Source organism: Anticarsia gemmatalis, chromosome 13, assembly GCF_050436995.1.
Source record: "Anticarsia gemmatalis isolate Benzon Research Colony breed Stoneville strain chromosome 13, ilAntGemm2 primary, whole genome shotgun sequence".
Classification (NCBI taxonomy): Eukaryota; Metazoa; Arthropoda; class Insecta; order Lepidoptera; family Erebidae; genus Anticarsia; species Anticarsia gemmatalis.
This window is the reverse complement of record NC_134757.1, coordinates 12,008,303-12,024,388: the sequence shown is the minus strand read 5'-3', so window position 1 is coordinate 12,024,388 and position 16,086 is coordinate 12,008,303. Positions and strand designations below refer to the sequence as shown.

At 36.4% G+C, this 16,086-nt stretch overlaps 3 protein-coding genes and 1 non-coding gene across 9 annotated transcripts; 1 reads left to right on the top strand and 3 right to left on the bottom strand.

The window, feature by feature from the left end:
* Nucleotides 1-462: 462 nt before the first annotated feature.
* On the top strand, nt 463-5,125 carry Ddx56 (putative ATP-dependent RNA helicase DDX56). Of its 2 annotated transcripts, XM_076121981.1 has the most exons (10): nt 463-733; nt 884-1,108; nt 1,423-1,685; nt 1,912-2,172; nt 2,489-2,831; nt 3,059-3,156; nt 3,366-3,507; nt 3,845-4,075; nt 4,512-4,587; nt 5,038-5,125. In XM_076121981.1, exons 1-9 carry the CDS (start codon nt 674-676, stop codon nt 4,575-4,577), a joined length of 1,689 nt encoding a protein of 562 aa, XP_075978096.1. In that variant the 5' UTR covers nt 463-673; the 3' UTR covers nt 4,578-4,587; nt 5,038-5,125. The 2 variants fall into 2 exon arrangements, with proteins under 2 accessions (XP_075978096.1, XP_075978095.1); XM_076121980.1 differs by having other exon boundaries at nt 4,512-5,125.
* Nucleotides 5,126-6,464: 1,339 nt separating this feature from the next.
* LOC142978064 (U1 spliceosomal RNA) lies at nt 6,465-6,629 on the bottom strand. Its single transcript, XR_012959739.1, has one exon. It is a non-coding gene; the product is annotated as a U1 spliceosomal RNA (small nuclear RNA).
* A 542-nt stretch (nt 6,630-7,171) lies between these two features.
* On the bottom strand, nt 7,172-9,748 carry LOC142977998 (uncharacterized). The gene is made up of 5 exons (XM_076122202.1): nt 9,565-9,748; nt 8,953-9,108; nt 8,679-8,774; nt 7,790-7,944; nt 7,172-7,423 (listed from the first exon to the last, which is right to left on the bottom strand). Exons 1-5 carry the CDS (start codon nt 9,610-9,612, stop codon nt 7,228-7,230), a joined length of 651 nt encoding a protein of 216 aa, XP_075978317.1. The 5' UTR covers nt 9,613-9,748; the 3' UTR covers nt 7,172-7,227.
* A 349-nt stretch (nt 9,749-10,097) lies between these two features.
* On the bottom strand, nt 10,098-14,027 carry LOC142977876 (uncharacterized). Of its 5 annotated transcripts, none has more exons than XM_076121997.1 (8): nt 13,899-14,027; nt 13,176-13,277; nt 12,624-12,809; nt 12,269-12,364; nt 11,769-11,974; nt 11,259-11,414; nt 10,613-10,831; nt 10,098-10,246 (listed from the first exon to the last, which is right to left on the bottom strand). In XM_076121997.1, exons 2-8 carry the CDS (start codon nt 13,212-13,214, stop codon nt 10,132-10,134), a joined length of 1,017 nt encoding a protein of 338 aa, XP_075978112.1. In that variant the 5' UTR covers nt 13,215-13,277; nt 13,899-14,027; the 3' UTR covers nt 10,098-10,131. The 5 variants fall into 5 exon arrangements, with proteins under 5 accessions (XP_075978112.1, XP_075978111.1, XP_075978114.1 ...); XM_076121996.1 differs by lacking the exon at nt 13,899-14,027 and adding an exon at nt 13,615-13,865 and having other exon boundaries at nt 10,613-10,829; XM_076121999.1 differs by lacking the exon at nt 13,176-13,277.
* Nucleotides 14,028-16,086: the final 2,059 nt, after the last annotated feature.

Below are 16,086 nucleotides of genomic sequence, written 5' to 3'. Positions count from 1 at the left end.
TGTTGTTTTGTTTCCTATAAGCCCCCAGTACCTACTCACATCAAGCAAAAAAATATTTTAAAATAATATTTCATATTTTAAACAGAACTACCAAGAATAATGCTGCTATACTAATCGAATTTGGATGTATAAGATGTAGTTAAAGAAAAACAAATAGAATCGGTATAGCAAAATCCTGCCAAATATATACGTGTCCTAATTTATCAAGGAAGAGTAGTGGCCTCTTTGAAACTGTTGTTAAACTATGCCAATAAAGTTCTTATCATGATAATATTCCCAAATGCCGCTCATAAAAACTATGATCATAAGGTGTGAATAAATTCTTCGTTATGATTTATTTATTTGTTTTTATTTATTTATGATTATAAAAGACCAATAGGTACTTACCTAGAACGAGATAGACCATCAGAAACTCCTCATCTATAATCTATGGTCTGCCATTGTGACATTTGACATCCCGCATTTGACAATAATTATCTTGAATGGCGCATACCACGTGAATTTACAATCTGTTTTTATTTTGCGTGTTGAATTTATAAAGGTTAATAGATTAAAATTTAATTAATACAAATTAATATACTAATATGCTATAAGTGCAAAATCTTAAATACCTTAATTCGCCTTAAAGTTGTGTGTGAGTTTATTGCAAAAACCTAAAAAATAAACTCAAAACATGGGTGAGGAAAAGAAGGTTATGTTTCATGAAATGGAATTAGATGATCGAATATTGAAGGTAAGTCTTTTAAAATGCTCATAATAAACGAATAAACAATAAGCCAGTCTAACAGATATAACAAAAATCTGTCTTTAATGAAAAATACACGGCGTCCGTCGTGACCACGATCCTAAGTGCGTAGATCAACAAATCGTGTTGTTTTCACAGGCTATTTCACAATTAGGATGGCCAGAACCTACTTTAATTCAAGAAACGGCTATTCCTTTATTACTTGAAGGCAAAGATGTACTGATGAGAGCGCGAACAGGCTCTGGCAAGACGGCCGCATTCACTGTCCCAGTAATTCAAAAGATATTGAATTTGAAGAACACAAGCACACACCAGTGTATCAGAGCATTGATATTATCGCCTAGCAAAGAGTTGTGTGGACAGGTTAGTACAAATATATTCATTCAAGTATTCCCTTTTATATTTTTAAGATTTTACCATGTGGTGTTTGTCTTGAAACAACAACCTAATAATGTTTTGTTGGGATTTAAAATCATTTCTACTGAAACTAAATGCAGCTATATAAGTTTAATCCTGCTAATTTAAAATACTTGTAATTTAGGAATAACAATGCTCAAAGGAGACAATTAAGTACATTGTTTGGTTTAAACCCTGTGTAGCATTAATATGAGGTCACAATCACATGGTTTACTTCTTACCCTAACAGAACATCATTATTTTCTAGTTAAACATTTCAGATTACCTCCGTTATAGGTGACTTAACAACAAAATGTGCAAGAGAAGTAAAATGCATAGACATATCTTCAAGTGGAGACACACAAACACAGAAAGCATTATTATCGGACAAACCAGACATCGTAGTGGCCACACCGTCAAGAGCTCTGGTACATTTGAAAGCAAATAATATGAGATTGAAGGAAGATTTAGCAGTCATGGTGGTAGATGAAGCTGATTTGGTGTTTTCTTTTGGTTATGAAGATGAAATTAAGGAGTTACTTGGGTAAGTAAAAGTAGTTAGTTTGGTAAAATGAGTTGGCTACAAAAATTGTGCAATGGCTTTTGTTTTTTAGTCATAAATCTCATGTTGTGTTTTCTACATAACACAACAATTTATTGACTTGCAAAAATTTTCTTTTTATGTATCTTGCTGAACTTTAGTAATAATACTTTTTATAACAGTTCAAATTACCAAATTTACATTGTAATATTGCCATATTTATTAACAGGTATCTTCCAAAAATCTACCAAGCTGTCCTTGCATCAGCCACACTCTCAGATGATGTATTAAACCTCAAAAAGATCGTCCTCCGTAACCCTGTGACTCTCAAGCTTGAGGAACCAGAACTGGCTCCATCATCACAGTTGCAACATTACCATTTGTTTGCTGAGGAAGATGATAAAGCAGCTATATTGTATGCTTTGTTGAAGCTGAGTTTAATTAGAGGAAAGAGTATCATCTTTGTACGGACTGTAGATAGGTGTTATAAGTAAGTGTCCTTTTGGTCATCTTTAAATTAGGTAAATTAAGTTATTGTACAAAGTTACCTGCCAAGTATTCTAATTTGTCTGTTTAGTGTTCTATGGTGGCAACTCACAAAGCAGAGTTGTGTTTTCCTATTTGTAACAGACTATATTCATGGCACAGTAATTTTGGTAATAAGCATATAGCTTTACTGCACCAACATTTCATTATGCAGAACCAACATTTTATTTTGTGTGATACTTGTATGAAAATTTTTACTGTTGTACATAATTTTATATTTTCGTATATTTGTAAATTTAACAAATGTTATTCCTTTCCAGATTAAAACTATACTTAGAACAGTTCAAAATCGGTTCCTGCGTCCTAAACTCTGAACTACCAGCAGCTGTCCGCTGTCTCTCTGTCGACCAATTTAACAGAGGACGGTATCAAATCATCATTGCATCTGACGAGATGGCTTTAGAACAGCCAGACGGTGGCATTCTTCCCATAGAAGAGAGAAAGAAGAAGAAGCAAGGGTCTAAGAGAAGGAAAGACAAGGAGTCTGGAGTGTCAAGGGGAATAGACTTCCAGCATGTGTCTAATGTTATCAACTTTGATTTTCCTTTGGATGTTAACTCTTATGTGCATAGAGCTGGCAGGACTGCTAGGGGTAATAATCAGGTTGGTTTGAAGTTTTGTTTTGGAATATGGAGCTAATGTGTCTTAACACATTCACTGCCCCCGACGCGTCTGTGCGTTTCGTAATGCAACAACTAGGTGCCAATAGACTAGTATGAGTGTATTTTCCTAATTTTTTTTATATTACTTTGAAAATTCGAAGCAATTTCAATTCTTAGTTTTAAAACAATTTCAGAAAAGTGAAGTTTAATAATATTTTTTGTTTCCAGGGTTCAGTGTTATCATTTGTATCAATAAGAGAAAAACCATTAATGGATTCCGTAGAAGCACATCTATCAAAAGGTTTCAAAACACAGAAGGTCTTACAGTAAGTTCTTAATATATATAAATACAGTTTATTTAGAATATAATTGACACTGCCAAGTTTTATTAAATGCAGTTAAAAAATATTTGGATGTGAAAAAAAAATCATTTTAATTAATAGTTATCGAGCTTTTGTTAGCTTTGATCTGACTCTGCTTTTAATACAGTCAAATTTCTTGGTAGACATAATAATTTCCTTTTTTCCATTGTCAGAAAGTATGAATTTGCCCTGGAAGAGGTGGAAGGTTTCCGCTACAGATCTCGTGACGCGTGGCGCGCCGTCACCAGGATAGCGGTGCGAGAAGCGCGGCTCAAGGAGATCAAACAAGAACTACTTAATTGTAAGAAGTTACAGGTGAGATATAAATACTTTAGTTGTACAATTTATTGTAAGAAAAAACAAATTACGTATCAACTCAAGTAAACTTTCGCAAGACATTATTGTAGCAATGCAGTAAAAGTACTTTAGCGGCCCGCTGCATTGATTAGTTTTTAAGGAATTTGAATTGCTTGAGGCTACTGCAAATTATTAAACCCATTCACAGAATCTAATCAGAAAGTCTACAATTCACATGATGACCACATAAAAACATAACACATTGATGAACGACTAATCTTCTCTCTGACATCACACCCACACAAGTTCACTCACACAAACACAAAAACCTTACTAACCGAAGCATAACTTCCAGGGTTACTTCGAGGAAAACCCAACAGATTTAGCAGCATTACGGCGAGATAAAGCCTTACACACAGTGAAAGTCCAGCACCATTTGGCTCACGTGCCGGAGTACTTACTCCCTGCTGCCCTGAGGAGTGAGGAGACGGTGGAAGATGAGCAGGATGCGGCACCGGCACCTGTTCCGCAGAAGAAGAGGAAACAGCCCGGGAACTATGGCAGTGCTAAGAGACATAAGTATCAGGTAAATGTTTCGAAACGTTTATATTGTTTGTCGTATTTTATGTGCAGTTTTTTGGCCTGACTTAAAAAAGAAAAATATGCCTTACCTTTACTGTGCTTGTATTAGGCAACGTTCTATTCTGAGCTCCTCCATAGGTTGCAAATCGTGCTTTTCTATGTTTTCGTACTTCATGAAAGGTATTGACAAGACTTACATACACTCTTTTCAATCGTTAATTTATCTACATAACTCTGTCAATAATCACGTTTTAATGTTCAACCATAATCATGTTGCGTACGATACAATATGCACTAATTCTTAACAAATACGACTGCTGACTGCTTACCGCTGGTGCGAAAATGCCACGAAATATCCTAGGGATTTTGCCGGTTATATTTTAACTGGCGTTTCTAAACAAATTATTTTAAACTTATGTTTCATTTTTGTTTATTTCCAGGCCCGTAAGAACGATCCCCTAAAAAGCTTCGATGTGAAGAAGAAGACAGCTGCGGGCGACACGTAGCAGACATTTTGTTAGTATCCAGATGGATATTGAAACTTTTATATAATTACTGTTTTTATATATTTTATATGAAAATGTTAAGGCTGGAGTTACACTTGATGAAGTTTTTTGCGACGTAATGCGTAGTGCGTTGCGTTTAATCTTGCCAAACTGACAAAAAGTCTACTGTTAATAAAATCATATTACTCTCACATAAACTTACTATTAATATAAACAATTTACCAGTTAAAGTGTAGTCATAAACCGGTTAAGCCGTCTTGTAGATTAGCCGCAGTAGATAACAAATTCAAAACAAGGATGGTTTTGATTTTAAGAAATATAGAAATTTTATATTATCTTTTAGGTTGATGAATATCCGAGGGTAGCTTTCTCAATTACTTCAAGTGTAACTCAAGCCTCAATATAACAAGTAACTTGTACAAATAAATCCCGTCTGATTGTTTGTATTTCTTTTACACAGTTCGTCGTAAACGCGTTGCGTCTGCGCAGTGTACAGCGTTCGGTTAGTACCGTCAATGTTCAAACAATAAATCATTATTCTATGTTTATTTACTTTGTTTTCTTTTTTGTATATTTGAAGAAGGTATTTAATACTTTCGTAGCAATAATAATGTAATAATAATAACTTGCCCCTTACTTTTAAGAAATAACTTCTGAAAGAATTCTTTAAAGGGTTAGTAAAAATTAAGAGTGCAATTTTATGAAGTCGTAGATTTTCGTGCATCAAAAAACTAACTAGCATAAATAGTCAACTCCTTGGTTTAGTAGATAAAGGACTTATTCGCAAAATGACTTGCAGTCGTTTTTGGGCCTATTCGTGAGATACCCTATTCGTAAAACACCCTTTTCGTGAAATACCATGTTCGTAAAATACTCTATTCGTAAAATACCCTATTCGTGAAATATCCTATTCGTGAAATACCCTATTCGTGAAATACCCTATTCGTAAAATTCCCTATTCCCGAACATGAAACATAATTTCAGGATGTAGGCATAATCCATAGTCTAAGTATGTATAAAGAGTAAATATTTAAAGAAATGGAATACATAATCATATTTATTATTTATTAAAAAGGTCAAAAATATCAAAATATGAATGATAATCAAAAACCTACTGCTTTTCCTCTATTTTAACAATAATTTAATAAAATCACAATAATTATTTTTATTACTAATAATATACTATTATAATAATGTACTATTTGAATGGTTATTTATTTTAAGAATAACATAATTTAAAAAAATTAAAAATAGGCAACTGGTAAAAAGAGGTCATTTCGCGAATAGGTCTTTTTAAGAATAGGTCATTTTGCGAATTAGTCTTTATAAGAATAAGCCATTTTGCGAATAGGTCTTTTTAAGAATAGGTCATTTTGCGAATTAGCCTTTATAAGAATAAGCCATTGGACGATTAGGTCCTCTTTTTAGGGGTAAGGCGTTTTGCGAATAAGTCCTTTATCTACTAAACCAACTCCTTTTGGCATTCGCTGTTTAATTTACTTCAAAGCGAACAACATACATTTACGAAGATTTGTGACGTTGTATGTGTCCTTACATTTTGTTGGTACTGGATAATAATGGAAGCATTATGATGACTTTTGGCGTTGTCAAGGTAAGTTAATGTTTTTTATTATAAAGGTGAACTCAGGCATATAGAACAGCCGTTCCGGATAAAATGGAGGTTAGATCACGTCTACCTAAATGTTAGTACATTTAATACCGTGTCTTATGATGATTGATATCGTGGTGTCGGCTGATTTGTTGTATGATAATGTATGTCGCTTATTATTTGGTTTTTTGTGCGTGTGTATCATAATAATAATGTCACTTAATTCTAATTACGTCTTGAAATGTGAATGAGATTTATTTGATCTGTCAGTAATTATAATGGACCGCGCAAGAACGCAAGTCCGACTACCAAAAATTACACGCACGACGTATCCCAAGTCGGGATAGTCACAGACCGGCTATCTCCACTCTAAGTGCAATGAGTGGCACCGACCCGGGGCATCCGCCTACTTGATCACGGAACGCCCTACGCAAGGTTAGTATGACGCGACCTGCACTCCCACGCCCTTATATACCTCGCCCGGAGAATCTTAATAGCGAGTTTTAATTTTTAATGCATAGTGACATCTCTTGGCCTTTGTTGTGAATGAAGCGTTGCCATGGAGATTTTTGTTTATTGTTCTTTATTTAAAATTTTGATTGAGTTCATTGTTGTAAGGAGGTTTTATTGTCTTGAGCTAAAAATAGGTTACTTGGGATAATTTTGGGTAGGCACCTACCTACCTTCTTGGTCCTTTCTAGATTCCGCTCTGCTGCATGCCCTGAATGTGACCTAGTACACAAACACCGATAACTTGTGGGAATCAAACCCATAACACTTGTAGGTAACTCATTACTTCTTTGTACCGTCAAAAGGTCAAGTCAAAGAAAAATATTAAAACCCATTTTCAAGTTTTTGTAAAATTGGTTGTTGCTAAGAATACGAACATCTTTAGTGCAAAGTGTAAGAGGCATCTTAACTCCAAGGCTATTACAGGACTAACCACTGCACGTATACTACAAGAGATAAAAATGAAACGACAATCTAAAAAAAATTGCTTGTTTTTATTCGTTAAATAAATACAGCTTAGAACACATAATTTCAAATAGATTTGGACATTCGTTTCTTCTTGGGTGATTCTTTGATGATGATCTTGGAGTCGCTGAAGGCTCTCCTTAGGGTCAAGGCTTGCTGGCGAGGGGACAGGTTGGTGGATGACCCTAATGATGATAGGGGTCGGTTGAGGTAGTACCCGTAGGCACCCATCTCACGACGCTGCCAAGGACTTGTTGTTATCCTAGAAAAGAAGAAATGGAGTGTTATTTGGTGAGTGGTAAGTCTTTACGTGTTGCTAGAGTTTTTCTATACATATACCAAGAAGTGGTACTTTGATATCATATCGATGACATATACATCACCATGAAAACTATTTTTGTTGACCAGCAATGGAAACAAAGATCTGGTGATTGGTAGCCTAAACCATTCTGGTTATTTTTTTATTATTATAAAAACGGACAGCTCTCGCACAAAGGCTAGTTTCACAGGGATTTGTCGATTGAAAATCAGAACCATGGCCTCTGGTACAAAGTACAGACGTTGTACTAACCGCTATGCAGCAAAATGTCGTCATAATGTATGTCTTATTTTATAAGAAGTCACTGACCATATCATAAGCGGCGGTACTTCAGGCCTGGGTCTGGTCTGTATGTAGATGGCGAGCGGCGCGACACCACACATCCAGATCATCCACTGCTGCATCACCTTGCAGCTCTCCACGTCATCATCCAGCATCAGCACCTCCGACTCTTGCAGCAGGCTCTTGAAGATAACGTTATTTTTAAGATTTCCAATGGATTTTAGTTTGTTGTGTCTTCTAATATAGATAATGTCGAAGGGGTAATGGCGGCTATTTCATTAATATATTTTATAAGTGGTATGGAATTGGACGTCACAACGAAGGCCCCCAGCTAGGTGGTAGGATGAAATTGTTTAATGTGTAGGGCTGCAATGGATGACACAAGCGCAACACCGTATCCAGTGGCGTACGTGGGTGGAAACGGGCTGATTAGGTGATACATAATAATGTCCTCCTAGCCGATACGGCCTCGGCGGTCAGTTTCATTGAAACTGGCCATCTGTGCAGGACTTTGTTTATAGTGTCCAAGTGTGTGCACAATACACAGGTACACTCTATATTCCATCACTCTCATAGTCTGGTGGGACGGATAACCGACACAACCAGTGAGAGGTCAGGCGCAGGACCGACGGCTTTACGTGCTCTCCGAGGCACGGAGGTCTTCGACCTTAACTTCCCAACTCCGGGCAATCTCTAAGAAATTCTTAACAGAAAATCTCAGAAAAGACTTTTTAGCCCGACCCAGGATTCGAACCCGAGACCTCTCGCACGGCAGCCGCATATACTACCGACCGCGCCATAGAGGCAGTTGAGAGATGATACATAGATAGGATACAAAGGTTTATATTTTGCCTTCCACCTAATTTATACGCAAAGCTATACCACGCGAACGACATTACAAATGGCGTCTACTTACGCTTTCATAGCAGTACTCAACCGTCGCCTTCACAACCTTCACGAGCACGCCCCAGAAGTGCAGGCTGTATATCACCATCCACACGAACAGTAGATGCTACAGAACAAACGACTACTTAAGAATATTGTTTGGGTGACAAACAAACTTTACAGCCCCTCACTACTTTCGCAGTACGTCTCTTACGTTATATTTTTTAAAACCATTGATCTTTGTCATGCCTAAAACTTCTTTTTGCTCATGATTGACGGATGAAATGAACTGGCACGTGCCATACCTGCAAGACAATCTCCCACAGTGGCACCCGGCGGAACAGGAAGCGCCTGAAGATCGCGGCGAGCAAGCGCTGCGCCAGCGCCGCCGCGCCGGCTGCCCACAGCAGCGTCGGCACCGCCGACAACGTGTTCTCGCCACATTTTGAACGTTGGTACAGCTGAAAACGCAGATACATTACATTTCAGGCCAAATATTACAAGCTCCGTTGGACAAGCAATAAGGTAAGTCATTCTGATCGCGAAGTCTGGTTCTATTTCTGTGTAAGTGAAAGTGTACGTATTTATTTTTGCTTCCGTTTTTATTCCCGGGTAGGGCAAGCGAGGTTGGGTTTTTCTGTTGGTGGTTACACAGAGTTTGGTGTAAAGTACTTGTCACAAAAGGTCAGTGGCACAGTAACGCTTTGATTGCTAAGTTCCTATTCCACACGTTATTATAGACAAGATGGAGAACTAAACAGTAACCGTAGGCCTGACCTTGTCGAAGCAAAGTTCAATTTCATCAATCGAACAATGAAGGCAAAACTAAAAAAATACGGCCACTGACCGTTCCAGGTCCGCATTGCCCTACTGGAAAGAAGGTTCTATGCAGCATTGTATAGAAAGTTGTGACTCACGACAATTCCTTCAGTTTTCATGTAACTCCATAAAGAGGTGTTCCACATTACAATTTATATCATCTAAAATATTTACTGCAAAATTGACATCTGGATATTATTTAAATTTATTATTTTTTGTAATTACACACAAAAATGTTTTGCTTTTATTTTAACCATTATTCGTTTTGACATTTTGACTATTTAGGACTGTCAAAGTGAAAATCAGAGACATTGTCAGGAGTTTTTTTATTTAGTTTCAAGCTGGGACCATAAGTCATGAAAAGTAGGTTAAACTGGATAGCTTGCGAACCTATTTTGTAAAAATCTTGAGCTTTTATCAGCGTAGGTAGGATATTATAATATCCAATACATAAGGCTGAAGGACAGAGTAACGTGCATTATTTTATTGCTCAAAGAGTGAAATTACAGTAGCGTACACACGATACAGCTTTTTTTTCGTTTCATATTTTGCAACTTATATCTTTACTAAGAGCAACATAAACTAAAAACATAAAAGAGAACTTTATATATCTACTAAAATAAAACCTCAATAAGTTTTAACGTCAAATGTATATTATTTAAATTTCAATCAAAAGGTAGTCTGGTGATTTTTCTCCAGGGGCAGTCGTCGAGGCTCTGTATCTTCAGAGGCGCTAGGACCACCGAGGCTGGACTTCTCCGAACACGGTAGCCCCGATGTCTAGAGAGAAAATACAGTTTTAAATATCAGGAAATAGAGATAACATATGACATGGCCATCTTAACATTTTAAACGATAAAATATCGTTTTATTTCAATTTGATTACCCAGATGATTGTGTCGCTGATACGGTCATTTTGAATTCACTATACGAATATGGCAAATGTGTCAGTCTGTATGTTTACAATCAAGACTAAACCGTTGAACCGATTTCCAGGAAATTTGTCATGGTTAGAAGAATGTCAAATTCAAAGTCAAATTTCTGACGTCCACGCGAACAATGTCTTAGACACAGTTAATTGAAATAAAAGAGAGCCAACCCAATCATATCCAGTATACGTACGAAATATAAACTTAGCAAGAATACCTCAATGAGGCCTCTAAGTTTCTCGAAAGCGTCCGCTGTTGTCTCACTGGACTGTCCGACGAGGCGGATCCGTAGTTCAGTCGGTGGCTTGTGGCTCGCCGCGGCGGGGTCACACGATCGCCCGTGCCGTCCCTCCCTTCCCTCCCTCCCCTCCCGCTCCCCGAAGCTAGACCCGCGGTAGATCTCAACTGTTGACCTCTTTGGGGGCAGCCTCTCACTCTAGTTACAAATTAACCCCTAAATATACGATTTGGTTGAAGAATCAGTTAGTGATGATGATGATGAGTACAGTGTCAACTACTTGGTGATATTAAATAAACATTAGAAAAGTCATTCGTTTCTAAAACCTTAGACATAATCTTTGAAGTTTTGGGTAGGGGGATAGACCTTCTGATAAACTAATAACTAATAAAGATAGCTATAAGTAAACCCTTGTAAGTTGCCAATAACAAAACTGGAGAACACCTTGAACAATGCAGGTTATTTTAAAGCCTAACTAAGATATTCTGGAGAGAAAATTTGCGAGGAAAATAATACAATTCTTATTTATAACAATCAGTAGATTTACGGGACGAAGTCTGTGCAATCGGTAATTCTAACACAGGTTACGTATAACATAAAAAGAAATAAACACCAAAAGCATTACGTATTAATCATTGTGTTGTTGTTCTCTTGGCTGCGTATCTGGGAGTCTGTTCGCGCGTACCCACGCAGCCGTTGATGGACGGAGCCGACGAAACTGTTGACCCTCAGCATCGTCTGGTGCACCGTGCTCATGACGCGGTCTTGCAGCTCCGCTTGCCTGCCCCCACCAGCACAGACAAATATATTACATAGTCGCTCGGCTTAGTACTTCCCAACAAACAAAATTAAAAATAAATGTCTACTAGAAATATTAATTGTGTATTTCGTTTTAAAGTTTTGATTACTCTCGCGTTTATAAAATAAACGCATGCAAAAGAGTATTTGCGAAGCGGTGCATAGACAAAAACTGTGTCTCTATACCAAGTTCCTCTGATCGTACTGTACTATAAATTTAAAAAAAACGATTGTTATATTTTTATATTTATAGTACCTACGACTGACGGTAATGGTTATTTTGGGCAGCTAGTACGGTATTTCCTTAACTCAAACTAAAAAATATAGTCATACTAACCACTGTTCCAAATACGGCAAGTTGAACCGCTGGCAGTAATGTTTCCTGACGTAATCGGCGTAGCAGAGTGAGAGGAACCAGCACACGGTGATGTGGATCTGCGGCTGTTGTTGGCGCAGGAACCTGGTCAGCGGGCCCAGCGGCATCATGTCTGACTGACCGCCCAGCAGGCCCGCTGTCGTCATCTCCAGCAACATGCTTGGACTCTGACAACGGATTGACCAAAAAACTACGTTACTTTGTTGTACTGCTTTCAGTATCGAAGATAACGTCAAGAACTTTGCTTAACATTTCAGATTTCCTCAGCTGTTTAGTTTTCTGCCGTGAGTATTTGATTATGATCAAATATCGCTCATTGCTATTAATTCAATAATTGGAACTATCATAAGAAATCTAATCACTACATCATAAGTCACACCTTCCTTCCTTGTGAGACATCGGATAACCATAACAAACTTACATAAGACGTACGAGTGTGTACGAAAATGAGATGTACTAACATCTTTAATGACTGTATCCAGGTAATATTGGAAGAAGCGCATGGAGCACACCCACAGGTGAATCATCAGCGCTAGCATACCGAGCATCATCGTAGACTGAAAGATAAACAATGTTTAACGGCCAAGTCGTAAGCATGTAACAAAATATTCAAACAAACAAAAGTATCAAGTAGGTACCTATATTTGAAGCAACTAGATTAAACGTTGTCGGAACAGAATTAGACCTTCGCAACTCTAAGATATCTAACCATTGGATCTAACTAATAATTTTATGAATGGAGTAGCTACCTGCATGGATCCAATTATCCTTTGAACTACATTGCCCCAGGATCCCAAGAATCAAAAACCCACTCACGATCAAAGTCTTCTCCAAGACGGACACCTGAGCCTGGTCCCCCGGTATGAAGACGGTGGCCTCCAGCTCGTTGTAGAGGAAGAGGGCGGCGGCACTCGCGAACACCGCCGTCGGCCCCACGCCCCACATCTCACCGTTACAGCTCAGCCATTTTGACACGGCTTCCAAGTGGGAGTCGCATAAGTTCTGTACACAAATTCTCTTATTAAAATGCTGATGCTGATTATAAATGAGGATTAAACGTAGTCTTGTTTTTACAGTGTTTAGAAATCACACTTAGGTATTAAACTCTGATTTTTCCGCCAGACCAAAAGTTTCAACCAACTCTTATAGAGCATTGTTGACACATTGTACACATTCGCGTACATAACTATGAAGAGTCACCGTTGTGAGTAAAATCACCGTTCCCAATTTTGGCTACTATCTACATTCTACGTGTGCATTCAGTTCCTCCTACAATGCTTAGATACCATTATAATCTGCGCTATCCAACTACTTATGTTTCTATTACTAGGTATATTGTCTACTTAATATTATGCACGATGTAATTACCAACGCAGCTGTGATTTCCCTTGAAGCTTTTGATACCATCGCATTGTTTGAGCGGTCTTTCCACTGGTGTATTCTTGTCGAAAGAATACGTTCACATAGTTTCTGGAAACATTTAGTCATCTATTAAAAATCCTCCAGTTTAAACTATTTGATGGGCATACAAAAATGAATTAGGGCTACATTTGTTATGCAAAAAGTATATGTTAATATCGAAAATAAGAAAATGTTTGTGTTGTTAGCAACTTTCGCACTGAATGATTAAAAAAAGCTGTAGTCGAAAAGAGTAGAAAGTCACAGCTGCTTTGGAGTACCTTTAAAAGGATTCTGATCGCGTCATTAGAACAATTATTCACTATGCCGTTTTGGATGGCTCCCTGTACAATATATTTAACTGAAGCTTATCAAATCTTGGTAATAAAAGACCAAAAATCGTACTCACGCAGGTAGTATTAAAGCTTACAGATTTGCGCGCCATACATCAATGGGTGGTGAATGTTATAACTTCGCTCCTTTTTTAACATTTTCACCCAATAACCCCATTAGAATTTATCACTTTTCGATTTTATTCGCGTATATTTTTTTGTTTACTTTTATTAGTTAGACATTTGATGGCCTGAATATGACATGACTGTCTAGTTGGCTATGACAGCTGTGATAAGATGATTTTAAAAAGATCGACTGTTGTTAGTATTTATGGTAATTATACGAAATAGATATACTAACTTCTGGTGGTTTATTCTGGGTGTAAGGCGTTGCCTTACGTGATTGAAGAACGCGAGGCAACGCGGGAAGCGCGAAGATTGCGGTTCACAAATGGCCCGTGTACTGTCGCCCTACCTATGCTGATGTCAGTGGTGAGACGCGATGGTTCTTCGCATTTTGAAAATGTTTTGACGTCTCGCGCAACGTCGTTGTGCGTCTGCGATCGTTCAAGTAAGACAAGGGGTTGGGCAAGGCAATGCCTTGCCTTTCTGACGATTTCTCCCTTGCAGAACTGACATAGATTGTAAAAAAACCACTAGCACATAGCTGTAAATTATTTTATTTCTTTGTTGTTTCATGACTGCATGCAACAACGAAACTGTTTCTGGACTAACTTTAGTTAAGTTATGTAGAGTCGTAGAATATATTTCAAGTAGTAATGATAACTACTTGAAATATATTATCTAGATTGGTATGGAAATTATTAAATTTCTGGCATTTTTGTGCTTACAATTTTGCTTGGGACTTGATGACTGATGATTTAAGGCATTTGTTCAAGGACCGACTTTTGAATAAGAACTTACACTAACTTTAAGTAAGTCACGGGTTAAATAATACAACAGTTTTGTTTAAAACAAATGGCTAGATGAACCTGTAATGGCTGATACAGGCGCAGTCTACACATTTGTCGTTTATTATCTAACACACGAACCATCGAATACATTGCTACTCACGACACATACAGCTAAACGTTGACACACAGTAAACAGTCAATGTAAATCAAAATACAACGAACTATAAAAATAATCAACAAATTGTAAAAATTATATTATTGTATATCTCTGTGGGTATATGAACTATTTTTAATATATTTTTATTATAAAAACACTTATTCACATATCTAATAATATATTGGAAGGTTATAATATGTATGACGAAATCTACATAAGATTTTCTACAACTACTTTTTGAATTATTATAACGATAAGATATATTAGAAACATCGCAACAGCTTAACGTTTTAGCTCCTATTTGAAAACTTTTATAACATACACAATTCATTGCAAAAAGACGTAAGTCACCTCATTTTATATTCACTTTAAGCCCTTCTTGCCGTGAAGATATCTTTTCCACTCAAGCGTAAAAAGGCCTAAGTGATATTCTTCTGATTGTGAATTACGACTTTTTGGCATTGAACATGTGATAATACACTAACATTTTAAAACTTTTAAATATTTTCTAATATAATAAGCTAAATGGAGTACAGGCTTATACTTGCTCTACGAAATATTATTTATTTATAGACCTAAAACACTTATATGGTGGAACATGTTACTCTATAATATTGATATAATATATTAAGATATATTTTCTATAAAGCAGAGGCAGTCAGGTTCGCAATATTGGCACTATAGATGAACTACACCCGACTGGAAGACAATGAAATATATATTTTTCGCGTAATAACGTCATATTTTCCTACATTTGACTATATTATATTATTATTATATTATATTACTAAGTTTAACGTTGACTAGATCGAAAAATCTATTATTATGATCCCATAAAACTTCATTGTCACATTTCTAAATCTATATACATATTAGTTTCTATATTTTCGTATATTATTTCTGCACTCATTGCCCAGGAGTACAGAAAATTATACGTTTTACAAGCCTATTTACAATGAGGTTTGCTTAGTTTAATATCATTATACAACAAAATGTTTTGAATATCAAAATATATATACCATCTATTATATATCTGAACTATATGTATATTATATATGGTTTATATATTGTATAAATTCCCTCCATTATATTATAGTCTGTCCAGCAACGATTTTAAGATATACAAAATATTTTTACCCAAGTAGTTACACTAATTCCATTATATCCTTATATATAGTTTCGTTGTTAGTTTATAGGATGATTACATTATTTAATATAGTATATAGTAACTACACAACTATGAAATCTTATAAATACAAACATATTTTACAGTTATATTAAAGCAGTAGTAGGTACCTATTTGTATAGCCCAATATTATAGTTTCGAAGCATTATAGTCAAAATCTACAAATCTACTTATAACATGTCTATAATTCAAAACTTTGTATACATATTAAATAATATCTACACATCGATTAACATTACCAAATGCTTTTTATATTTTCTATCACAAGACAATGATGACACTTATATAAATA